The sequence below is a fragment of the Centropristis striata genome, chromosome 14, assembly GCF_030273125.1.
Source record: "Centropristis striata isolate RG_2023a ecotype Rhode Island chromosome 14, C.striata_1.0, whole genome shotgun sequence".
In the NCBI taxonomy this organism is placed as follows: domain Eukaryota; kingdom Metazoa; phylum Chordata; class Actinopteri; order Perciformes; family Serranidae; genus Centropristis; species Centropristis striata.
The window spans coordinates 27,307,869-27,335,796 of NC_081530.1; the positions used below are offsets into that span (position 1 = coordinate 27,307,869).

General features: G+C 38.5%; 1 protein-coding gene across 1 annotated transcript; it reads left to right on the forward strand.

The window, feature by feature from the left end:
- The first annotated feature begins 2,669 nt into the window (after positions 1-2,669).
- triqk (triple QxxK/R motif containing) lies at positions 2,670-27,928 on the forward strand. The gene is made up of 4 exons (XM_059350609.1): positions 2,670-2,850; positions 6,591-6,665; positions 18,177-18,262; positions 26,144-27,928. Exons 2-4 carry the CDS (start codon positions 6,605-6,607, stop codon positions 26,249-26,251), a joined length of 255 nt encoding a protein of 84 aa, XP_059206592.1. The 5' UTR covers positions 2,670-2,850; positions 6,591-6,604; the 3' UTR covers positions 26,252-27,928.

Genomic DNA, 27,928 nt, shown 5'->3' on the forward strand with positions numbered 1-27,928 from the left:
AGGGGGGAGTCAGAAAATAAAAGAGAAAACACATAAAGGTAGGCACACACCCAAAAATATCTCAAAAACTAGATGATCATGTTAGGAAAAGTGCCAAGGCTTTACTTTATTTAACACCGTCTCAGCGTTGTGGTCACTTAAAACGGCAGCCATTTGTACGGCTGAAACTCTATTTAATTTAACAAGTATACAATCGCTGGTGTAATTTTTCACTTCACACTAACAGGCCCTGAGGGAAAGCCCCTCATCTCCTCTAAACTACTATCTATACATTACAGTGATGTTCACAATCCATACACTGCAACTGTTCATCAGGCAAATCCATCCTGCCTAGTTTTCATTCACACTAGCAGTCGATGCTAATGCTTTCCATATCTATCAATGTGACAGGCACAGCACGTTGGTTTGTTTCACTCAACGGGAGAAATTAATCACACACATTTAGTATAACAAGAGAACATTTGAGCTCTGCATTAACTACACTCACGCTGTTTTTGATGGCCATATTAAGATAACATTTTCAAGCTTCTTATTGAGGCTATTTGTTAACAGTTCTTACTTAACTGTCATAGCAGCTTTTGGGCTCGCACATACAGTATATGAAATGTATGCGTTTATACCGTACTAAATTATAGTATGTGAACGTTAAAGTACAGGCCTCAAGTGTACTTTCAGTGTAATTTCAGTGTCACTCTCATGAAAGGCTTTTATGTGAACATGCACACTTTGCTGTTTCCTTAGCAGGAAAATATCATCATTGACAATTTGAATGCTTGTTCTTCGGAGCTGTGTTAAAATGCTCACTATCAACGGCATCTTAATATAAAGTAAAGCATAATGCGGGCACATTATAGGCAGATTACATCTATTAGTTACTGCTGTGCTGCACGCAAAAGGCATGCCCATGGGAGAGCAGAAAATCATTTTAAACTTCAATAAGTTACATGCAGAGGCAAGTCTACACATAATCTGCACAATGCCCCAGGCAGCAATGAGGCTGGTTGCAATTAGGGGGGAAATAAAATTCTACACAGTAAACAAAGAAAAAATTTAAAAAGACTGATGAAAGAGAAATGAACATTGTAGAGTTAGATTGCCTCGTCTTTGATGAGGTCGGCTGTTGCTTCCTTTAATTGTCACAGCATAATGCTACTGTTTTCAACAAGGATAAGCATGCCATTTGTTGTAATCTGACAAGGCAAGAATGATGTAAGGCCAATGTGACAAACTAATGTGACTTTTTAATCAACAGAATGTCTTTGTCACTCAAAATAATAAAATCCTTTCAGTTTAGGAGGATGCAAGGCTGAGGGCAACCTTGCATGAAAAATTTAGACACACACAAGGTCTTTGCAGTGATGGAATATTTAAATATTGAACCATTAACACTTCATTGTAAAGGCACATACATGATGAGAAATTAATGCATGGCTTAATGCATAAGAATACATCATGATTTATAAACTGATCACACATTTTGCACAACATATTGATCTGCAAAGTACCCAGTAACCTCAGCTGTCAGATTAATATTGTGCAGTAAAAATTACAATACTTCTCCCTGAGTTTAAGTATATTATAGTATTGTAATATTATAATACAATATTGTAATATTGTATATAGTGGTGGAATGTACATTTACTCAAGTACTGTACTTAAGTACAATTTTGAGGTACTTGTACTTTACTTGACAATTTCCATTTTATGTAACTTTATACTTCTACTTCACTACATTTTAAAGTAAATATTGTACTGTTTACTCCACTACATTTACCTGACAGCTTTAGTCACTTTGACAAGAAAATCCTGATTCATTTATAGTGATAAGATGTTTTTTTTAATTAAACCTCATAACAAGATAGTTAAAATGAGTCCAACCTTGAGGAAATTAAAATGCTGCTTATATTAAGGCACTAATACAAATAATCGAATAATATATTTAGAACATATAAAACAACCTGAGTGGGTCCATTCTGCATAATGAGTACTTCTACTTTTGACACTTTAATTACATTTTGATGCTGATACTTTTGTACTTTTACTGCAGTAAGTTTTGAACGCAGGACTTTTACTTGTAGTGGAGTAATTTCACAGTATGGTATTAGCATTTTAACTGAAGTAAGAGATGCAAATATATTTTCCAGCACTGATTGTATGTATAGTATGTGTGTAAATGTTGGCTACTTTTTACCACTTGAACCTTGACATAGTTTTATAATTATTTTTTTTATTTTTTTTACAGCATGAAAAATTTATTGAAAACTGATTTGGTTGATAAAATCATGAACTAATACTACTGTTTTTGTGTATTGTTTTAGTTTTGATGTGTTAAGGTTCTTGTTTATTATTGTGGTTTTATTTATTTATTTGGGTTGGTTTTGTGATTTTGTTGTTGTGTTTTTTGTTTTGTTCTTGTTTTTTCATTGGTGATTTGTGTTGTGTTTTGTCTAAATTAATAAAAAAAAAAAAAAAAAAAAAAAAATCATGAACTAATATTTGCCTTACATAATTATAAATTCAATATATCCATAAATTAGTGAAAGTGTCCCGACTCGTCACGTGCTCCTCTAGTGTTTTTGTTGAGCGTCCCGCCCTGTGCTTGTGCTATTGGTCAACTCGACAAAAGCCCGTCTCTGATTGGGTACAGGGCTGCCCGTCAGCGGTGTTGACGTGTAAACCAGGAAGTCGCTAAGAGAGAAGTGTTGTGTTGGCATTCAGGAGAAATTTGGAGCAAAGTACAATTAAACTGTCAATTCTTTCGACCCGCGCGTCCACATACATCAGCCCGGCGTTTCGTAATGCAGAAACACCTCAACTGAGCGACATTTTCTCTCGATAAAAAAGAGCAGTGTGAGTATCTTCATGAATGCTATGAATGAAAGCTGCCTGTTGTTAATTACTTGCCCACTTAATTCCGCTACGTTTGGTCCAGAACGATATGCCTTTTTTGCTTTAAAGCTAAAAAGAGCTCTGCAAAAAAAAAAAAGTACTGCAAGCGATAAGACTTGCTTCACTTCGGGTACTGCAGAGAGAAAGAAGTGCAAATGCATGCAGTGCTGTCTTTCTTTCAGAAGCCTTATAGTCTGTTAATATTGGAGTGTAGTGGCTCATTTTCCACAAAGCTGATAGATGGAAACACACTTCTAAATTCCAGAGACCACAATGCCCCAAAACAACAAGCTTTTGTTATAAAAACGTTATACCTACACTCAGATGCCATTTTATTAAGTTCACCTAGCTAAAACAAATGCTGCAGTTATATCCTATAATAAAAACTACCTTAATAGAAGTTAGAAGTTTGTTTGTGTTAATTTAAAAAATGATTTGAAAAGGTGTTAGAGATATTGTTGTTGTTTTTTTTAATTGTTTTTTCTTAATGTGTAATTTTCATGCGCTTTTGATAGTGACAGATAATGTAAGGGGGACCCATGAAGCAAAGGGACCTTAGGCCAGATTACATTTAAAACAAATTGTTATTAATTTTCTAATTATTATTATAATCAGTGTTACATATATATGAATAATCCCATTGACATCAATGGATGTACACTTAATATTAATGTTGAATGAAAACCTTTTTTAAATAAAAACATTTTTAAAATAGTTTCAACAAGTCTGATTATTTTAATTTTCACGAGGTTTTTTTTCTTTTCGTCACAGGATCGCATTACTTTCAGCAAATGTACCTAATAAACTGGCAACTGAGTGTATTTACATGCAGTATTGCTTCTTGGTCCTGCTTTTGTTTTGTCGGCATGTCATCTGAATTATTCATGTTCTTTCAGTTCAGTGTGTTTGTGGGTGTTTTTAGATATTTGAAAGTATTTCCTAAAATTAAACTTAGTGGTGTAAGTATGGGCAATAATCCAGTCTTGGATTTACTTGTATGATATAGTGTGCCTTGCTAAAAGGTACTGTAGTATAATTTACTGTATCAGGGATGGGACTGAGGCTTTCTAAAAAGGGGAACAACTAATACTAAAAACCATCATTAAAATTAGATTAGATTATACTTCCCCATGTCGGGGAAATTCACTCTTCACAGAAACAGAAGCAAAAAGGGTGAATATAAATACAGCAAAAAATGTATAAGAGGTCAAAGACATGAAAAAATGACAATGTTGCATAATTTAGGTTTCTAGTAAAACACTGTTAATGACGAGAAAAGTATTATTTTATAAACACCAGCAATGCTCCTATGACTGTGCTGAGGTATTTTTTTTAATAGTCAGCACACTACCTTTCTTTTTATACCCCATTGTTGCTAATACAAAATATATAGTAAGACATCTGTAGAAGTTTCTGAGTAGAATGACTGCAGGTGATGACAGAAGTTGCTTTCGGCAATTTAAATATAATATCGTGATGTTGCTGCACAGTACAACATTGCAAATCCGAGAGCCTGCTGTAAACATTACATTTGGACAATTTCCTCTTTTTCTTTTGTCCTCCTCTCTCGTCCTTTAATTTGCTGACTCTGGTTTCCACTCGCTGGAGAACAGTAGCATACATCCTCCTTCTCTGCTGGCACTAACAGTGTTTGAAATGTAGCTGAAAACAGTGTTTTTAGTGTAAGGTAAAATCCAGGTCTCCCAAGGCAGCAGTCTCCCATGAGAAGGCATCAGTCAGCACAGGCAGCCAGCCACGCTGCTTGAACATGCTAATTCAGTCTCTTTCCTCTATTCCCCTGCTGCACTTCGAGACTCTTCACCACTCCTGTTCTTCTTGGATGCACATAGCTACCCCCCCCCCCCCCCCCCCCACCACCACCACCACCCCACCACCACCCCTTTCCCTTTCGCCTCTCCGTTCTCCCCTGTGCACATCTGCTTGCACATCATTTCTCTCTCGAGTCATATCACACTTAAACATGCTTTAAAAAAAATGATAATCAATTATTATTAGACCAGCAAAACTTGATAAATAATGATGTTTATTTGTCAGAACAGATTGTGCATAAATTTCAAATCCTGCTCAAATCTTTCAGCCAGAGAAGAGGTCAGAGGGACTTGAGTATCATCAGAGAGCACAGGCCTGCCCCTCGACTCATACTTGCTTTTTCCACTATTTTAAGCAAAAGGCTACAATATTGATTGATGCAGTGTGTTGTGAGGGAGCCTGTCTGGAATTTAGAGCAGAGTGCACACTGAGAAACAAGTAAGTTGGATGGAGGCATGAAACACCCGCACTAAGTTTTAATACTTTGTAAAAAAAAGTATCATAACAGCACTTTTTTTCTTCTTCTGGTGACTGTACATTAGGACTGAACAATCAATCTGAATTTTATAGAAATTGCAGTATGAACTAGTGCAATATCTAAATCAGAGGAGGCGCAATATTTGTTTAACACAAATTACGTTTCAAAATCAGATTCTGAATTAAGCATTGTGATTCTTCAGAGATTTCCCAGCCTACAAATTATATTCTACAGATTTGAAGCTACAGTTGGCAAAAAACATTCTCATTTTACAGCTAAACAGCACACTTAAATATTAATTCATTCATTAATTATCCCTAACAGATTATCCAAACTCGGGTCGCGGGGGGCGAGAGTACACTAAAATATGTTTTCAGAAAAAAAATTGATGATTAATATGAACAGTGCTGCCTAGTTTGACCGCAGTCCACTCACAGTCATGGACATGATTGACATCTGTCGTTTTGGACTACTTGGCTCTGATTGGTTGTTTTTGTTTCTATGTGGTGGATTCTTGCAGATATAATTAGTGGCACCCTATTATCTATGTCATGTATTACTGTCAGGATATAGTCACAGTTGCAACAAATATGACAATAACATATTTATGAGCTTTAAGAAAAAGTATTTGTTTGGTAGAGATTTTTGCAAAATCACACCTGATCATTTTAATACATTTTTCAGCCAAAATGAGAGTAATGATGCAAAAATGAACATTATCTCTAACAGCATGAATCACAATGTAGTAATAACGAGTAATAATAATAATGATAATCGCAGTTGGATATTTCTTCCAAATCGTTCAGCCCAAATAGAATCCCGGTGACTGTACATTGAACAATTATTTGACAGATACTGCAATTTCAATTTGATTCAGTCATATTATTGTTCCGCCCTACTGTACATCTATACAGGCGTGTGCTTTGACATTAATGCACAGCCATGACTGACATTTATCTATCACACTCTTGCATAGTTATACATGGAGCCTAAGGATACTTTTCTTATTTCTTCCAGCTCTTTCTCTTTATATCTTTCCTGTGAGCTGTCAGGGTAATCAAAGAAAGCTCATGGTGTGAAGGGAAACGGTGTTAGACTAAATGAGATGGATAGGAAGTGCGCACACTGTGAACATAACACACATGGAAGGTGGTGAGAATTAATTGAATTATGTCTAGCAGATGTATGTGAAAGATAAACCATCTGCCTGATCAAAACTGACGACTCTTCTCTGTATTTTATTGTGTATTAACTTGAATCCCTCCTGCAGATTTCACAAGTTATCTGGGGCTACAGTAGCAGGAATGGAGCTATATGCGTATTTGATTAAGCTAAATGATCGGGTGTTATATTGAGACCCAGAAGGTGTTTTGTTCTTCTCATTTCTATTCAGGCTGACGAAGGAGGATGGGGAAGAAGGATGCCTCTGCCACCAGGTTACCGGTTGATCAGTACAGAAAACAGATTGGTGAGTCTTTATTCATCATCCTAGTGGTGGTTTATTCATTTGTTGATCATCAGTTAGGGGTGGTTGCCCTTTATGGGGCACTTATTAAAGTACTTTGAAATAAAAAAAAAATTAGACCAACCAAGTGTTATTGGAGGTTATTACAAGACTTTTTTCAAAAGGTTTCATGTTTATGAAATCAGGGTCAATTGAGTTATCATTATCATCAGTATTATTAGGCCGATTAGCTTGGAGAAATCCATTTGGTTCTATGACCTCACAGAGGGGGGACATGGGGACTCCATTTTGGACGTCCGCTGAAGTTACCAAATATGGTTCTCTGCCCCATAAAGCATTAATAATCAACAGTGTAACTGTTAACCGACAATAAGAATGTTGACCGATTTAAAACATCATTAAATATATACAATGATAGTACATTATGTCAATTAAACAGTTAAAAACATTATAAAAAACTTAAATCCATTAAAATGAAAACAGCATTGTGGCTGTGCAACTGGTAGTTGCAACCACAGCTTTTTAAATAAGTGGTGATATTTGATATTGTCATGGTGTTTGATATTTTGACTTTAGTTTGTCACCTTGCTGACTGCCATTGGCCTATCAACAAATAAGATAACACGAGATGGGTCCACAAGATGGACCCGAATTTTGCAATCAGTGCATCCCTATTAGAAACAGACTGACGGAAATGCTGAGATTGCTCTTTGGGCTCATCAATATAGCATCTTGCTTATTAAATAATTAAAAGTTTAATCAAAAAGATAATGGATGTATTATCTGACAATAAAAACAATATGCTCTGTAAATTAGTTCATGATGTTTTTTTGGCAGTTAAGATTGGTCTTTGACTTGTTGCATAACTCCATTTTAACCAAAATCATAACTCAGCGTTTGATGTGGGCAATTTTACCACAACACAGCAATCAACTCAGTGTTCTCTCATAGAAACAAGCTAACGTCTCACTCAATAAATCACACATGATACTGTGTTGCAGTGAGCAATTTTGTGGTAGTTTCACATATATATATCCCAAACTGCCAAACAACTCAACTCTTTTGAAGACCTTTATCAACGTTGGCGAAGCAAAAATTTGCATAATCTTTTTGCACAGTCTTGGAAACTTTTCCAATTTGTATTGGATTGAAACTTTAACCAGACTCACTGGAGTAGAACCAGTATACGAGCTGTGGATGTGATTACACTTAGAAATAAACACGCCACATCTAAGGTCACATTACTGACAGACAGTGAATTCCACACTTAAAAAGATACCCCCTTTGATTTCATGTCAGAAGCTGTTTTGTCAAAGTTTAATACCACTTTAATCCTGCAGTATTTTGTTTCCCCATCTTTCCCCTTACATCACAAAGGGCTAACTGAGGCAATATGGTTGGTATCAATCAAAAGTTTGGTTCCCTTTAGCATGCCAGCTGTGGTTGCTTGAAGATCACAGCTCATATCATGTCTTTTTGTTTTTGTTTTCTTCTTGTGGAGCAAAACCAAAAGGTCGCCAATGGCAAAGCTGGGTAATTCTGAGCAGCTCTGACTGACGTAAACACAAAGTGAAGCTCTTTTATCCTTTAAAAGCTTAAGTTTTTACTTCAAATCCCAGCAGTGGCATTTTGTGTACATAAAACATATGATTGAGTAGTCTTGTTAAATGCAAAAGGAGTGAGATTCTTATTAAAGTCCTGGTATTGGTATTAATCAAAGACTGTATATACAGATAGGTGACATGTCTCCACTTCCTGCTACTGTTCAAACATGAATCCAAAATATCCTTCATACCGACACTGTCATCTGGTATTATTGACATAATTTTGAGCCAGAAGTCGCACAGTAGTGATTGGACTGTGGAGCCATGGTATTGACTTACTGACCAATCACAAGTCAATCATGACCCTGCACCCCCTTTTATACCATCAATTATCTGATTAAAAACTAAAACTAAACTTGTATATGAGACCTACACCAAATAACAGAATAACAAAAAACATCTTTGGGAAAAATTTACTTAAGATGTGTTTTGATTTTTTTAGTTTTGGATTTATATTATGACCTATACTGCAGCCAACCACCAGGGGGGGATCAACATGTTTTGGCTTCACTTTTGGGAAGCTGTCATTTTGTCCATCTTTACATACAGTCTATTGTCGCAATCTCAGACGAGCCTATAGAAGTGGTGAAACAGCTGAGATTAAGCAGGAAATGGGTTCCTTCATAGAGTTGGCAACAGTCACAGCTAAAGAGGAAGAGCTAAATCGAGTCACACAATCTAGAAGATTGAAGTTGTAAACTATCAGGGCACCTTGGATTACCAAGTACAACAATTGTGTCCCCACAAGGGAGATTTGGGCAATGGGAAGTCTAAGAAGCAGGTTCTTTGCAATAGTGGGCCTTAGGGCTGGGCGATATGGCCCTAAAAGAATATCACGATATTGCAGGCTATTTTTGCGATAACGATATTCTTAACGATAAAAGGAAATATTTAAAAAGATATAGAAAACATGATTTTTTTTTTAGTCTGTATAAATAATTAAAAATCTAAAATGTAGTGTGAAGTGCAAATCTCAACAGTTGCCAAATACAAAAACATTTACTCTTGACTCTTGAGTATGAGAAAATAATAAAAAATAACCATTTAGGGGTTTCGAGGGCATATTTTAATGACTTTGTAAAGGAGAATAAAGGTTATTGTATGTTTTATTTAAGGCATCTTATTTTGACAGTCTTCTTGTAAATTCTGTGGTGGATTCTCTTAACACACTGTGCTCTTATTTTGAAAGCTGCATTTGTTTAGCGACAGAGACTAAGTAGCTTTTTGTGATTAAAACAACTTTAACCACTACATCAAGAAGTAGGAACGTTGCCAATATCGTGATATGCATTTTTTTTTACCATAAAAAAAATATACCGATATTATCATGAACGATACGATATGGCACACCCCTAGTGGGCCTATTATGATTCATATTTTTACTTCGACCAGCAAAGAACAATTCCTCCCCCCAGAAGGGTCATCGACCCAACTACTACACAAGAAAGAAAGGACACGCATGTTCCATTTGAGGTCACAAATACAAGGGACAAAAACCAGAAGATCTAATATTTAACTTGTGCTGCAACAATGAATGGCTGAGCACATCTCAGAATCACATCATAGCCAATTTGCATCCAACTTGCCATCGTCTTTTAAAGATACCGGCAATTGTCTTTGATCAGTCGTCCAAAATGAACATTAATTAGGACACCCTACCAGATTAGATGTGTTGGCTCAGCACACAAATAAGCGTCCTGAGGAGGTTTCAGAAGCCTTTAAGTTATTCTTTTGACTAGAGAAGTGGAAAACATTCTTGTGTTGCATGCAAAAACGCCAGTAATGCATGGTGTTATTTGGTTCTGTGGCTGGTAAAGCAGTGGTACTGTAATCTGTCTTTTATTGCTTTTGAGCAAAAGGGGTTGATGTGGAGAGATAAATGGAGATGGATTTTCAGTCCTCAAACAGCAAATATACCTTCATCCCAGTGGAGGTTATAGTCTTGTTATCATTAATTTATCAATTAAAATGTTCTATAGTAATCTATGTCCCCCCTTCTGAAGATTGTGTTAACTGTGCCATTGTTCTGGTCCCCTTCCTCCCAGTGGATTTTGGTTTGTTGGCCCCTGGTGATTCACATCCTCTGATTATTCCAGGTTTTATATTTCCTGGTGTTACTTCTGTGTTAATAAGACTCGTGAGATGGTCTCTTTAGCTAAATGATTTAGCTGAGGCATGTTTCAGTGTTGTTCTTTCTTCTCAAGTTCATTTTGTAAAATGAAAAAGTCATTGTGGTTCTGACAGCAATAGCAATAGTTGTCTTTCTCAGGGATGTGATAGCCTATTGAGAAATCTGTCTTGGTTAGTCTACAATGTTATAAGGGCTGGGGTCTCATAAAGCAGTGTGATGGCTGTATATGTTTTCATATAGGGACAGAAGAATAAGGTTATTTAGCCCACAGTGATTCTTAACCATGCTATGTATAAAACCTCAACAAATGAAAGACAGAAATAACATAACAAGCTCATCTCCAACATTCACATCCCCTGTCAGGGGTGCAGAAAATCTTGTTTTTTCTTTTTTCCTTCCCATTTAGTGTTTTGTTTTACAGCACATCTTATCAATTCAAAAATATGTAACACAGGTATCAGAGACACTTTGGTCCACACTCTACTGCCGCCTCCTTCCAACCCTTCAATTTCTACCGTTTTTCCTTAGTTTTCAAAAGAATGGCTTATTCATGGAACATCAGCAGCAGTCCGGGCAGGTCGTTGAGCTGTACCATCATCTCTGCTGGAGAGCTTTTGTCATGTCAGAGGGCCATCAAGGGGCCACTGTTGACACTCTTTTTAGATACCATTATTAAGCCTAATAATTGACAATTGCTAAGATGCCCTTGGGAGAGGGAAAGCTATGGTATACTTACATCTAAGCCCCCCTAGATGTAAGAATACTATAGCTATACCTCTTTACCTATGGTCACTTTGTTCAGGTCGTGATTGCTGCTACCTGCTGACACCCAAGACTTTAAGTGTGGCAAATATTGGAAATATTTGTACGCCTTGCTTTTATATAAGAGAAATGACTGTAATTAATTGCATTTCTGTAATGCCAGAATCAACATTACAGAAATGCACTAAATGTACGCATGACACTTTGCTATTTTATTAATATTATTACTACTACTATTATTATTATTATTATTATTATATATACTGTTGCTGACTTTACTATTATTATTACTATATACTGTAATATACTACTATTATTATTATACCGGCCTTATTTATTTATTATTATTATTGCTATTACTATTGTTATATATTTATATATCATATCTATCTATCTATCTATCTATCTATCTATCTATCTATCTATCTATCTATCTATCTATCTATCTATCTATCTATCTATCTATCTATCTATCTATCTATCTATCTATCTATCTATCTAATTATTTCGCTCACATTTGTAGGTAGGCTACATCATTAAGAGAAAGTCGTCTCTTGTCTCTTGAATTATGGATATCCTCATTTAACTGTAATTCTTACATGGATTGTGATTGAGCTGTGCAATATGACCAAATTACAAGAAAACATGCTGTGTCATGATACATTTCGATATTCAAATATTAGACCTATAATGGGATAGGAGATTATGGCCATATTGCCCAGCCCTAAATTATGAGGTTTTGCTTCTGATCTCCTTGCAGCACATAATGCAAAGCACAAGGCAGAAATATCTCCCATGTGTCTGGCATCAACCCTCCAGTTCCACAACCATGCATCCTGGCAGATGCCAGCGTTCTGCACCATGTGGTCACCGACTATTTGGCCGCCATGCCACGTAGACACAGAAGCAAAGCAAAGCATAGGAACTGTCAGACACGCTGTCAGTGTGTTGCTCACATCGTCCCAGGACGAGATCTTGACAGTGGTCTGTCTGTGGTCTGTCTGTCCAAATCACCCCATCACTCTGCATGTAAACACACACACACACACACACACACACACACACACACACACACACACACACACACACACACACACAAAACATGAATGGATATGTGGCCTTAGAGTTAATTAATAAGTTGTTTGCTTCTTTTAATACCTGGAACTTTTATTTTTTTTAAGTCAGCATTAACAGCTTCACACACAGAAGTCAAGGTTGCATCTGTTCCACCGATTTTCAAGTCGGGATAAAATATAATGTTGCATGTTGTAAGGAATTAAAAATTTGCTTCATGTGTTAGACCAACACAGTAAGAGGTGTTTTTGAAGTAAGCATGGTTGGTAATTCAGCTTTGAAGAGCAACTTGTTTTTTGCAGTAGCTGATTATGGATTTGCACAGTTAATTGGCATAAATGCCAACACGCTGTAAACAAGAAGGCCACATCGTGGGAAACACTTAATTCCATAGTGTGTGTCTCAGAAATTTAATTCTGCTCGGTCAGATTTTTATTTACTGGTTAAAATAAAAAATATTTTCAGTTCTCATGATGATGCAGCAGTCCTTTACTCCTTGATGCATCACTTAAATTTAAATTCAGTCAACAGGTCTGTGAGGTCACTTGAAATTCTACAAGCCATGACTTACCTTTTACCAGAAATAGATGCATTGTTTGATGCAAGTATTATAACTTGGTAAGCAGCACTTTTACCATGACAATGTCACTAGTTTCGAGCCCATCAGAATGATAAAATTGTGTAAATAGATACTTAAATCTCTGTATAACACATTAATGAAGTTTTTTTTTCTGGATCAAGGTGGTACAGTACATTCAGCCAAGATCTAACCTGGATACATATTTATCACGAGAATTGTTTTTCAACACTTCAGGAATTATTAATTAACAATTCATTATCAGGTTATCTCTCATTCATTACTCCTCACTTTTTTGTGTATTGTATCATATTTGTTTCATGTTTCAGTTATAAGTCTGCACAATGATCCAGTTTTGATTCATATGTGCAGATTTTTTTTAGGGTTTTACAGAATATATTTACATTAAAATATTCTATCAAGGGTTTTTTTTTTTATTAAATGAAGCTTGAATGTCAATTTTGTGAGGAAACTACAATCTCACACTTTCTGAATTCAAGATTCTCTCGTTAACTAAAATAAGAATAACTTAATTGCTTTTCATAACGGCTTTTTATAACAGAATTAAGGTTGCCAGGAGTGCATTAAATGCAACATAAGTGACACAGGTTACTCTTAACATCACTGATATGGTCAGGGTTTTTTGTTGTTTTCCTTTTTACTACTGATGTTTCTTCACAAACGGTGACACTCTAAGATGCTTACTTCTCTTCTAGCTTCACTTAAATGGCCAATTTGTGTGACACACAAATCACACACTCCCCCCCCCCTCCCCCCGAGTGCTCAATCACTTGCGGCTAATTTTAGCTAATACCCCCTACCTGTCTCGTTATGCTAAGCAGAACAATAGCTCCAGATAAAAATAATTTCTCCTCAGTCTTAATCAGACACCATTTTACAGGTAAATGCAACGGCAAACAAGCCAAGGAAAACTATGAGACACACATCCAAGGGAATGTACAGTAGGTGGTGTTGGGGGGGGGGGAGGGCCACTTTCATTTTTCTCTTGTCCTCTTGACATGACATCAGTGATGACTTCAATAAAAGGCGCACTCAGGGACGCCTCTCAGCAGGCACTCTAGGTCTCCTTGCAAGGCCTAATGTTCCTCTGAGACACGGCATTGTCGTCGATGTACAGGAGGACAGTGATGCCTTTTCAGCGTGGCAGGCAGAGGGAGGGAGGGACGGGAGGACGGTGTGTAGCCCAGCGCAGGTAGATAATTGGTGACAGAAAGTGTCTACAGAGCTGGTGCAGCAAGGGGAACAGCAATGACAAATAGGAGTGCTCATAAGCCCAATGCAATATCATCAGGATTGTGTGTGTGTGTGTGTGTGTGTGTGTGTGTGTGTGTGTGTGTGTGTGTGTGTGTGTGTGTGTGTGTGTGTGTGTGTGTGTGTGTGTGTGTGTGTGTGTGTGTGTGTGTGTGTGTGTGTGTGTGTGTGTGTGTGTGTGTGTGTGTGTGTGTCTGTGTGTGTGTGTGTGTGTCTGTGTGTGTGTGTGTGTGGAGAAAGGCAACATGAGGCTTTGAGGAGTGCACCACTGTAATACAACAACATTACACTACCTTACACAGCCTCTCTGGCATTTCTCTTCCATATCAACTTTTCATACTTGTACTTTATGTAATTATTCTGATTTTTCTCCAATTAAGTATTGATTCTTTCCAGATGGTTATGGGTGTATTGGGTGGTGATGAATATTTGCATATAGACGTAATTTCTCCATGTACTGTTGAACTATTGTAGCCCCACGAATGAGAGAGAAACTGCCCGGGTGCGTGCGGTTGAAGCCGTTCGTGGGAAATGTTGAAAATGCTGAAAACAATCCTGCCTTTGAAATTTAAACCCCAGCTTGCTTAAGTTCTGATATTGTCTTTGAGTATCCTTAGGCACTTTGCTGCAGAAAAGGTACCCCGAGGACACAGATATCCAAACAAAGCAAGTATGAAAACAGAAAGTACAGACTGTTCAAGTTGTGAGCTTCAATTTTAAATCAAAGTGTACTGCTATTTTTTTCTTAACTGGGAACAGGACCGGTTGCACAACAGAGATCATAGATTTCTATTTCCCCCAGGCCACCTGGTTGGCACAGTGATCATGACTGTATATAAAGAATACAATTCCCCAGATATCATGGATTTGAGATGTTATTGTATTTATTAAGTAAATGTTGTTGGCAATAAAAAGTATAAAGGCCCAGCCACACAGGCATGTGAAGACTAATTCTGTTTAGATAATTATTTTCTTCAGTTTGATATATGCCTTATAGAACATAATAATATATGTAATGCATTACTTCAGTTACTTCATTACTTCAGTCAGTTAGCAAGCTTATCAGCTTGGAAATATTTCCTCTACCTTAAGTAACTCTTGTTTGAAAGGAGTTATGTACATTTCTAAGGATAAAATGGGAGTAAAACCATTGTCACAGAAAAATAAAAGAAATTGTTGTGACTGGCTAGTGCTAGCATGTTTCCATGTGGCTAGCATGTTAGTGGTTAGCACTAGCCCTGCCTGTCACCAAGCCAGTAGAAACCCATATTTTTCAATAGACACAGATGCATTTTAATTTATCACTTTCTGGTGTGAAGTGTTACTTTACAGGAGTTGAATTATACAAAAGACATTTTATAAATCTATATTTATAGCAGCCACGTGAGGTCGATGAAGCTTCAGGGATTCTCTTCTCTTGTTGCTTTCACCACATATATTCTCTACATTTTTACACATTTTTACTTTTTTCTTTAATATGGAATTGTTAACATTTGATGTAGCTTCCTGTAGTCTTACATTATCACAACCAGCTATTTGCAGTCTGAAAGTCCCTGCACAATTTTTGTGAATGGTGAGCAACCTGAGGTGCCCTCCAATCAAATTTCCCCCTCCACACTTTCTGACAAGTGGAGGAGACATCCAGTGGCCCTCCTAATGAATTCCCACAAGCTCACTGTCTGCTTCTGGCAACATGCTCCCCATTTCTATTAGCCCTCCACTGAGTCAGAGGGAGGTGGAGGAGGAGTCTGTGACCAGGAGGGATGGAGTAAGAGAAAGAAATTGAGTGCAAGATCTCTGAAAAAAAAGTAGGGAGGGGGTGAGAAGGTTGAAAAAGAGAAAGTGTGTGTGTAGTGAGACAGAGCAGCTGCTTAACGCCATGGTAATGGTCATTTCCTCTCTCCTCCAGAAGAGGAGAGCCTCTGCGACCTCATAGACATGATCAGGCAGCTCAGTTTGTTTGTTTTAACACACACACACACACACACACACACACACACACACACACACACAGAAACACACACACTTCCTTTTTCTCCAGCTCATTTCTACTCCTCTCTCCCACAACCTTTCCAGATGGATATGGATGCTTTCTCTCCTCTCCTTCCTCTTTCTTTTGTTCCGTCTTTCGATGTAAATGAGGCTTAATTGGCTGGGAGTAAAAACTCCAAGTGGCCTCCGCATGTCACATCACCAACTGAGAAAACCTCGAAGCTGACCCGGGGGCTTGGGCTCTGTGTCACACACACATATTCTTCTGTTGTACATCTCTTCTTGTGAGGACCGTCCATTTATTCCCACAGCTAATAACTTAAATGTTAACCATCTGAACATCATGCCTCACCTCCACTTTCACCCTAGATTTCACCTTGTCCTAATTCTAAATTTAACCCTGAATTTAATTTTATTAAATCACATCTTTAGGGACTCCTCAATTTGTCCAAAATCCTAGCTTGTAAATTGGTTCTCACAATAATAGAAGCACTGGAACGTACACACACACACACACACACACACACACACACTGTTCAGCAAGCTGTTGCCTTTCCACCCTATTGTTAGCAAAGTTCCTTTTCCTGCAGTGTGTTGTTTCTAATTAGACCAAGACAGCCGGCTCTGCCTCATGTGAAGCACGCTCACACACACTCACACACACACACACACACACACACACACACACACACACACACACACACACACACACACACACACAAACACACACACGCTTTGCCAGGTGGCCGGTTTGCCCACAATAGTCACCCTTGAGATTTGAGCCCATGGGAAGTCAAGCAAGCACAGGTGAACTGTGTGCTTCTCAGGCAAGAAAATATGTATTGTGTTTTGGCTGCATGTGTAGACTGCGATGTGTGGGGAAATTTAATTGAAGAAACTGGGAAATTTCAGTGCTAAAATTAGCTTTATTTTTCTCACTTGCCTCCTTACAACTATAGTAGTAAATAACTTGGCATGAGCTTCGCAGAATCGACTGGTTTCAATGCTATGAGATATCTACTGGAGCAGGAACTTCCACAAAAGCAGTTTTAAGTACTTTGCCAGGTATATATACTATATGTGAACATGTGTTGTTGAGATCAGAGTTAAGGTTGTTTCGATGATAGGTGCAGTCTGTGCAAGGGTGCTTGAAGAAAGGGGGTCAGAAGTAGTAAGCCTTACACCCCTGGCCCAATTTGACTGAAGACTGTGGGACTATATTTGGGCATTGTATCCAGCCTATGAGTGCATTAGTAATTCACGTTGTATTGTATATAGTGTGGTATTAATTGGATAGCAAAAACTAAACTCTTAACTTAAACCGCCTACTCCTTGGAGTACAACCGAACACAAAACAAGACATTTTTAAATGACCAAAATGTTCAAATAAACTTTCATGAACTGAAAACACTGAAAGGGTCAAAGTTCTGGGACGAAAACATGGACAATGACAAACAAGTTCACACCTATTGAAATGTTCACAGTGCCGTGGATACACACTTTTATGTCATCTAGCTCGTGTTAGCGACCTGTCAATCACAAGGTAGCCAAATCATACCCTGCTTTATTATCTATTTTACTCTTAATCGGACCATTATTTTCACAATTAACATCCTATTGTCTTGAAGAAGACTTGAAACTAGTGATTGAGACCATAATCTTGCCACAAGCACTTTTACTGAGGTAATAAATCAAGGGAGAAGTAGTCTTCTTATTTTGTATTGAGATGGATAGGACCGGACTTATTTTGCACCTGAAGGTGTTGGACTCTCATAGCATTGAAACCAGTTGGTGCTGGACTTTTTGAAAGAATGCAGGCTTAAGGTACTTCGCCATTTGCTTCACTGCTCAGACCGGGAGGTTGCTGCCTGGATTGACGTTGCAGGTGAAGCTATCTATTCCAAATGGTCACCAGTATTTGTTAATTTAATTTTTACCAAAACTTAATTGTAGAAATGACAACTTCTTTTATTTCCCTGGGAGCTAATTGAGGGACTCTTTTGCGGCAATGACTTCCCTGCTACCCTGACAACAGTGAATGAAACAATGAGACCATTTTCAGTCATTTGATTCGTGTTCTCCACCTATTTTCTCTCTTTCAGGTAAGCAGGACTACAAAAAGACGAAGTCAGCCTTGAAGGCCACACGGCTGAAAGCTGAAGCAAAGAAGAGTTCCTCTGGATTTAGGGTGAGACTGGCTTGGACTTACTTTCTACTGACGTCTGTATCTGCATGTCCTCCACTCTATCTGCTTGGCTGTCTGTCTTGGCCCATCTGTGATTTTGCTCGTCTTTCTGTCTGCCAACCATCTCCATTTGAGTGTCTCTATGACTGAAAGCAAAGTCTTGCTAGATCACTTTTCATATCCCAGACTCTTAGCTCTCTTATAACCTACAGTAGGTCTTTTGGGAATGTAACAATATATATCTACCTAAAACGTTGTGATGTGGCCCCCTGCCTGTCCTTTGAAGAGCCATACAAGTGTTGAAACTATCATTTGGTAAAGGAGGGAATGGGAGAGTCCTCCATAGAATAAAGTTTACAATACTCTATCGTGTCTACAAAGAGAAGAAGACATAACACATAATGAATTCCTGGAAGGATTGAAATTCAAGGGTTTCCTTATTCTTTCAATAGTAAAGAAGCAATGAAGGAGGGGAAGTGGCAAATATAGCAAGCAGAGAAGGAATAAGAAGGCGATAAGATATATAGAGTTGGGTAATGTGAAAGTAAAGGGTGCTGCGGGTGCTGCTGGGGTAGAAAAGTGCGTCTCTCTCCGTTGCTTTGTCACACTGTAGCGATTAGGAGCTGTTTTGCAGGCAAAGATGGATGACTCCACGTTTATCAGTCTGGCAAACGTGGCACCGCTGTTTATGCTTTTTCTCATTCAGCTGGCTTACCAATGAACACTTTTACTATTTTGAGGTCTCTCCATATAGTATAGTAAGCCCATGCCAATGAAATACATTGCAAATCTACCGTCACAGGTTTTTAAATCCTCTTTGAAATTGCAGATACCGTCACAAAATCACTTCCTCCATAGCAGTTACAAAATGAAAATCTGTTGTCGGGAAACATAATTCAGACATGTTTCTCATGTTTTTGCATGTTTATTTTCTTTCGTGGTGTTGAGAATGGTTTCTGTTTACATTACATCAAAAGCCAAAAGGCTTCACTTCCTCATTAAGCCTCGGTTGGCACGTAGTACACAGAGATGAACAAATCATAGTAAGGATTAAACACTGGGTGAAATGGTCAGGTTTTAAAATATGCATCTCTTAGACACGCAAGGCCTCATTAAGCACGTCTTTAATCCAATTAGATTAGTCCATATCTTGAAATATTGATATTGCTTATGAATAATTCAGGTTTTTCATGCCCAAGACGAGGGGAATTTTCAGAGGTCGGATTAAAAATACCTCTGGGACGAGGGTATTAAACTGACTTAGACCCTTTGGCCCCGAGTTCGATTGAAATTCAGCCCAAATGTAATGGATATTTGGTCACGCTTGCTTTCCCAGTGAGTCCTTTTAGCGTTATATAAAGTTGTGATTTTTACACAGCTCTGTGATGACAGTAGAAAGCCCCCCTCTCTGTCTTTGTCTCTGTTCTTTGGTTGACAGCAATGATTTGGCTGCAGTTTTTTTTAGGCAAGTTGCTGTCTGCATTAAGCTCCTCTCCTCTCCTCTCCTCTCCTCTCCTCTCCTCTCCTCTCCTCTCCTCTCCTCTCCTCTCCTCTCCTCTGTCTTCTCCCTCTCCCTCTCCTCTCTCGTCCCTGGTTGAGATGCTGGTCTCAGATGCAGCTGGCATCTCAGAAGGACCAGCAGACATGTGGGCACAGAGAATCTGGCAGCTGCCAGGGCAGGCTGTCTTGGGGCTGTCCTAGTAGCAGGGCAGTCTGGGTAAGTTGGCAGCAAACAGGATGGAGAGACTGGGAGAGTGAAAGTGAGAGAGGGAGAGAGGGAGAACGTCTGTTCCCCCAACAGCGATCAGTTGTTGGGCTGCACCAAACGTTGACCTCAAACATGGCGGAAACCGGCCACTTGTTGTGTTCTTATGTGTGTTCTTATTCAAACGTTGAGTCACGGTGTGTGTAGGGAGGTAGCTTGTTACTGCCTGAATGCAAGAGTGAGCATTTTTCCAGTCCTGCTTCTTGAAACTCAGGATGGTATGGGGTCACGACAGCAGAGATGAAAAAACTGGCAGGAAGTCGTCGGCAGTCTCTCCTCAGTTTGCCCAGAGAAAAAGAAGCGCCTTCGAAGTAGCTCCAGCACACTCGCTTGCAGCACAGGAAACAAGCCTGCTGCCTTGTCTAATTGGCACACTAGCCTTCTGTTCAGTCCTGCACTATTTTCCCTCGGTCTTATTTAGCTGCTGAGCCTAGAAAGTTGGGAAAAAATTGCTTATGGAGTTGGCGGAGGATGGAAGATACAGATTATGACTCTAGGTGTCTTCCAGCTGTCATTTATTAATGCATATAAGACTATATAGAACTTCTTTTTGTATGTTTAGTCATTCCTCAACTTAGTTTTTGGTAGCAAGCATGTCCATACACATAGAATGAAGCTGTTTGTTTTGTCTATAAGGAGCAATTCTGATGAACAGACACAGTACTTGTTGAGTCACTGTGAATAAACTGTTGAGTAAAAAGTATCAGTATAAACTGTGATAGATTCTGTTCTGAAAACTGCCAAACTGTAGCATCTGTTTGAGCCTCTCACTGCAGACTGGATCTGTTATCTGTGCTGGCCATTAGGTTTATGAGGCTCGTTCACACTTTTGAGCTGGTTAGGACCGTGGACAGATAGCACATGGGAATTTGTAGGTTTTATGGTGTTTTATGCCATTTCATTTCAGACTTAATGAGTTGTGACACACACTTCTTCTGTCCCTGGAGATGTTATTTATCTCCCATTCGGCAGGGGCAGGGTTGTATAAGAAAAGGTTTCTAGCTATGTATTGTATTTTTTGGCCATTTTTGGGGCATTTTACGGCTTTATTTGATAATGGCAGGGAGACAGAGGGGAAGACATGCAGGAAAGGGCTCTGAGCCGGATTCTGACCCAGGCCCGCTGTGACAAGGACTAAACCTTAGTGGTATGCACTCTACTGGTGAGCCACAGGGACGCCCCAGCTAATTATATTTTACAACAGATTAGTGCTGAAACAATTAGTCGAATGAAAGAAATTGGTATTAAGTGAGTATTTCAATTTATTTTGTTGATTGGGTAAAACAAACAAAACTTTTACTCAGGAGGCCGATGTTCATGTCCCATGTGCAATGAAAAGTCAGTGCTGAGTTATCTTCAGTGTTTTTGCCACGTTGTTACTTGATGACGTAGTTCAGTTTTCAACTGCAACTTCGACCATTGGACAACGTCAAATACACGGTAGCTCATAAAGTTGGACTTCATTTTTTTTTTACCTCTTTCCATGAAATGATTGCGACAATGTGATTTATTCTTGACAGATAATGTGTTTATCTTCTCAAACGTTATTAATCAATCTCTTCCAACATAAATAAATCCACAATTAACAGAAGGTTGTGACTGAAAACAAAATCATACCAACTTCATGGGCGACCGTATAGAATGGTCATATACGCTGTTTTTTTTTTTTACCTCTGGCTCTGGGAAATGGTGATAGGCAGTTTTAACTAGTTGCTAGTTACTACAGACATAATGATTTATCTAAAAGAAAAAAACATATATTCATTAATTGCAATAGATAAATAAAATTGATCATTACTCGCAGCCCTGGGAGGATGTTAAATGGATGTGTGAAAGTATGAAGGAGGAAATCACCATTCTCAGCCATCAAGCCAAATTAAAAAATCATCATCAGCTTTTATTTAACCAGTCGTGAAATATAACCTAATGGCTGGTTATTTGTTGCTGCGACTCGTACAGATGAGATGTGCTCACCAACCGCAGCTGAAATGCACCAACAGTTGTTTGTAGCTCGTGTCTATCTGCCACCCACATACAGCCACAAACACACTGAATCTCTCTTGCTTAGCACGTAGGCACATACAGACTGACGTACACACACACACACACACACACACACGCACACGCACACGCACACGCGCACACACACACACACACACACACACACACACACACACACACACAAACAAGCCCAGGAGGAGAATAAAAGGCGGACCAGATGAGGGGATGTCTGCTGAGCTGTGGCTTGTCGCCAGGGTGACAGGGACCCAGCTCCCAGCATGCCGAGTGCGTTGCAGCTGCCGCCGGTGCTGAGAGAGCCACATGATGAAGATGATGATGCTTGGGCCCCATCCAGGGGTGTCCATCAGAATGTGGGCAGAGAGGCTCTGTGTTTGTGTCTGAGTATGTGTGGATGTGTGAGTGGGCGCACATAAATGCATTTGTGAGACGAGGCAAGAGTCAACACAGTGGGCCACTCTCCTCAAAAACAATGATCTCAATCAAGTGCAGGTGCTTCCTACAACTCAAGTGTTTTCACCAAAACCCCTCCAGCTTGTTTTCATAGACAAGTCAGTATAACCAGCTGTTCTCTTTCTCTCTGAAACCTGAAGCAGAGAAAGGGGGGAGAAAATACCCTGGATTGCGATTTCGTTTTGTGTCAGCGGTTATTCAGCGTAATGCTTACCTGCGACCAAATGTCTTTGCGATATTGTCCGCCGAATTACAAACACTTTTCTTTGTTATGTTGTTCAAAGCTGTAAAAGAACACAAGAAAAAAGCAGAAAACAATCAAGCCTCTGTGATTTGATAACAGTTCTCTTTTCTCTGAGGCCTAGGCAAAATAGAAAAGTAAATCAAGCAGTGGGAGCCTGGCGGTTAATATATGAAACTAAAGTGCATGAAATTTAAAAGTTTTCCAATTAAGCAAGGACTTAAAGCTGTTTGGAGGCTGCCGGGATGTAGATAAATGTGGGCTGAGGCTAATGAAGACCAATGCTGCTGATGACTAGGCACTACAACATGTACACAGATAGCTGTGAATGCCGTGACGCCTTTTAATTGTCACCCCACCACCACCACCCCCCTTTCGTCAGGGAAGAATTATTATTAGCCCCACCACCCCTCGTTTGTGCCGAGCCTTATCTGTCACTTGTTTTCTCTGCCATTCTCACTCTTGTTTTCCATCCTGTCATTCCTTTCTGCAGTTTGGCCAGTGGGTTGCATTTGCAGTCCTCTCTCTATGTGTGCGTGCTATGTATAGCAATTACTGAACTGGTGTTTTCTCAAATTGTCATTCACATTTGTTTGTTTTTTATGCTTTTGATTGTTTGTTACATCTTGTTTGCTGCCTTCCTGTTTGTATTTTCCCTTCACTGTAACCTTGGGTCACTTCAGCCTGTCATTCATGTATGAACTTTACAGGATGATTTAGTGTATCTAGCTTAAGGTAGTAGTAGATAGGTAGTGTCTCACAGCTTTGTTGAATACTTTTTTCTGATTGATAAATTGTCACATTCTATGGTATTTTCTTTCTGAAGAGCGGGCTGTGTAACAGACTGTTACTACGTATAACAGAACGTAACTATGTAAAACAGAACGTTAATTGGTATAACAGAACGTTACTTGGTATAACAGAATGTTACTTGGTATAACAGAACGCTACTTGGTATAACAGAATGTTACTTGGTATAACAGAACGCTACTTGGTATAACAGAATGTTACTTGGTATAACAGAAGGCTACTTGGTATAACAGTACATTACTTGGTATACCATTACACATGGTTGCTATGTATAATAGTACATTACTTGGTATAACAGAATGTTGCTATGTATAATAGAACATTACTCGGTATAACGGTACATTACTTGTTATAACAGAATGTTGGTATGTATAGCAGAACATTACTTTATATAAAAGAATGTTACTATGTATAACTTCATTTAACAGACTGTTGCCTTGTATAACAATATGGAAAAATGTGGTTGTCCAAAGAATTACTAGAACTAATTGGACGTGGAATGGATGTCCAGTAAATTTCACGTCAGCTGTGGTAAAAAAAAATCATTAGCTTTCCGTTATGCCATCAGACTGAGCTGTCCCCAGTAAAGAAAATTAAAATAGTTGAATTAAAAGAAAATGTCATTAGACTTTTTACGCATCTCATGTATTTTTTAATCAATATTTCGTATGAAGTTGTCGATTTCTTCGTAAATAGCTGCAGAATAAGGTACAGCAAGTGGGGTTTGTTTCTAAAATGAACCCTTTGGAGCGATTAAGTTCTATTATGCAACAATAACCAACTCTCTGTATGTTATCCTTTACATAAATATAACAATATGATTAGGGATATCTGTAAAATTCGAATCAGATGTTATTAATGTATAGGATCACAATCATGTGCTTTGAATGCACTTGCTGTGTCACATTTGTTGTTGTGGCCCAGTTTGCATGTAAAAACTAATTTCCCTGTTCAAATCAAATATTTCTTTTGAATAACCCCCAATCAGACTATACTCTGCACCCTTTCAAAGCTCTCCAAGCTCTCCAGTGTTGATTAGAAAGTTTGCTGCTAATGAGTTCTCTTGATAAAAAATAACTGGCATTGTTCAATACTCTGAGTGGCCCTAATGAAACTCCAGCTGATGAAGATTGTAATCGTGTGAGCGCCACATAATGAACGAGCGCTCCAAATTCCCATTTTCAAGTTGAATGCCACTCCTCTGGAAAGCCTCAAATTGTTTGACAATTAACCAATAGAAAATCAAAAAGAAAAAAAATAGGCCATTTTGTTGAAGAAAGTTTAACTTCTCAGTAAAAATGACAGGAGAACAACAGTGGAGACTGATTGCAGAAAGAATAGATTATAATACCGCGGTCACTCAGTGGTTGGTTTCTGAAATGTGATACTGCAGTTTTTTCCTTGGATGTGGCTCCAGTTTTACGATACAATATGTGGAAAGAGAAAACCTGAAACAAATCAAGGATTCATTCTTCAGAGGCATGCAATGTGCCGTCACACTCTCCTCAGACTAAACTATAGAAACTGCAAATAAACCGTCTCTAAAAGGCTGAACCTAACATTAGTCCTGACATGGTGTGTGTTGTGGAACTACTGTAGCTTTGTAATTCACCCTAACATCATGCCGTTGTTGTTTTAACCTGATATATAACAAATATAAACAGTATGACATACTTTTACTGCAGTATATTGACTGCCAATGTCCCTTTCATCAAATAACAATTTCCTTCAGTGAATCTCTGAAAGTAGCTGAGTGTTTGTGCCATTAGAGGTAGAACACCTACTGTGAAGACCATTTCCACACTAACGTAGGTACATTTGAAAAGACATCTGTTTATCTGTTTTGGCCTTCCATCAGTAGTAAGCTGGCATTTTCCACAGCTGTAAATAAATAATAAAGGTTTATGTGTGGATGGCTTTAGAAACACCGGTGTGAAGTTGTTGTGTGGACAGGAAACACTCACAAATGATTATGAGCTTGTTAACCTTTTAAAACGAAACAAACATGGTGTTCAGTTTCTGCACAGTTGCTTGTTTTTGTCATTTATAATGTACAATATGCAAATTTTATTCTTTGTAAAGCCATTTCATGTATGGTGTGATCAGCTGTAATTTAACAGGATGTTTGATACAGTGTTTTCCTGTTAATCTGCAATAGTGTGAACCAGCCTTTATTTAATTTCAACAGTTTTGCATCTTTGTATTAAACCAGATTTTCCCTTTAATGGCTGGACTGAAAGTGTGATGATTGACAGTCCTATAATTATATTTGTCTTTAAAAGCACACCCACGTATTGCGCTTTAAATATTTATTATTTTGTTTTAACTTTTCAAAACCAGCTAATAAACAATATATTTTTACACACAAAGTCAGACTGGTAAAATTTAGATGAAAAGAAAGACAACAGGGACTTGGCAAATATAGACATAACAAAACTAATACATGAGCACAATAATGACAGAGGCATGCAAACAAGTTCAAACAAAGTGAAGCTGCTCCTGTGCGTAAAGGCAGACGAGGGATCAGGCAGACAGATATATAAATAGTTCTACAGAAGAACACAATTTCTAAAAACATTCTCTCTTTCTTTCTCAGGATGCTTTCCTGGTCATCGCAGCAATCCTGTTATTTGTCCTCTGTGTCTACGCCTTCTTCTACCTCAACCTGAGCACTGAGATTAACCTGGACCTGGATGTGGATTAATGTGCCGATGATGTCTCGTCTCTCTGCATCATACACGAGGACCGGAGACAGCCTGTCAGCTTTTTTATACACTTTCGGTGGCACGGTGACGATGAACTGCCTCTTCAGGAGAAATGAGACAATGCATCACTTTTCAGGCCATTTTTTGGCATTGAATTTCTTCTTTTCTTGTCTATTCTGCACGGGAGCACTCATACTGTAATGAATATTGTAATGACATATATGTTCGGGTGCTTTCACACCTGTCGTTTGGTTCATTTGGTCCGCACCAAGGGGAACAATTATGCATTTCAGTTAGGCTCCAGTTTCTGATCACACAAAACACAATCAAGAGGAGTAAACATGAAGTTACACAGATTAAAAAGGTAATTTATTGATTGGAAAGTGCTTGTGATTGTCATCCTGCATCATCAGGACCCATATATTATCATCTATACATGGCCTAATATGGATCAATTAAAAGATTGCTTCCAGAATAGATTTTAGCAGATTTTTAGACATTTGTAATACATTTTTAGTAACTCCTGCTAAAATCACATATTTGCTATCATAACATCCTGTTGTTGCTTCATTTGCTTTCACACCTTGACGGCGATGACCTTCTCAGTCTCACTTTAGTTGTTTGGTCTGAACCAGGTTTCGATTGGCAGCTTTCACATCAGCCCAAATGAACCATGCTAACCAGGAAACACCTGCGTTTGTTTGAACCAAACAAGTTCGGTGTGAAAGCACTCTTCGTTTCTATTCTTTCCCCGTGCCTGGATCTTTGAGAGCTTTGCCTCTCAGTGACCTCTTCCTCTGTGGAACTTGCATGACAAGAGCAAAGGAAATTAGCCTCTATTTTTTTTAAAAACAAATCTTCCAAACTACAGTCGACACCAAGCCTCTGTTAATCATATTCTGCGGAGTCACGTCCCACTGTTTTCTCCACTAATAGAAAAATGTAAATCTCCAACTGAACCTCTCGTCACATCGAGACAAACACTTGCCTCACATTCCAGTGCACAAACCTCTCCTCCCGGATATCTGGAGATCACAAAGTGTGAGATTAGAATCCACAAAGCCCTCGCCCTGATTGAATGTGTGTGCAGAATACAGAACAACACATTCTACCTGCCGCACATACATGCAGCACGGAGACAGACATCCACAGGATTAGCATTACAAATATGATCCTGTTCTTTCATTTGAATGGAAATTACAGAGATGAGTGATGACTGAATGGATGTGAGCCTGTATGTTTCTCATAAGGAACACCTTGATAATCTTCCGTCTTGTCAAATATATGCATTGTTGTCCCCTTAAGGATGTGTCTACAGATGAATATGAAGGTTTGTCAAAGCCTTTTTATCCCTACTCTTTGTGCACTAGTACTGCAAGGTGCAAGGACTGACCTTCCATTAACCATTTCAGTCCGAGTGCTTCTGCTCTTTCAGAGATTCTTTGTAGCAAAGGAGTGCAGAGTCAGGGGCTTTTTTATTAAGTCAATTTGCTTTTTATGGTTTTGTTTGAAAATGCCATTTTTTTTCATGTCATTATCACTTTCTATTCCATGTTTTTCTCAGCAAAGATCGAACTATCAATAGCAATACTGTTCTGATTTGTTGTTTTGGATATGACTCTTTGATATTAGTGTAATACATAAAAGGCAAATACCAAATACACAGGAGGCCTTGT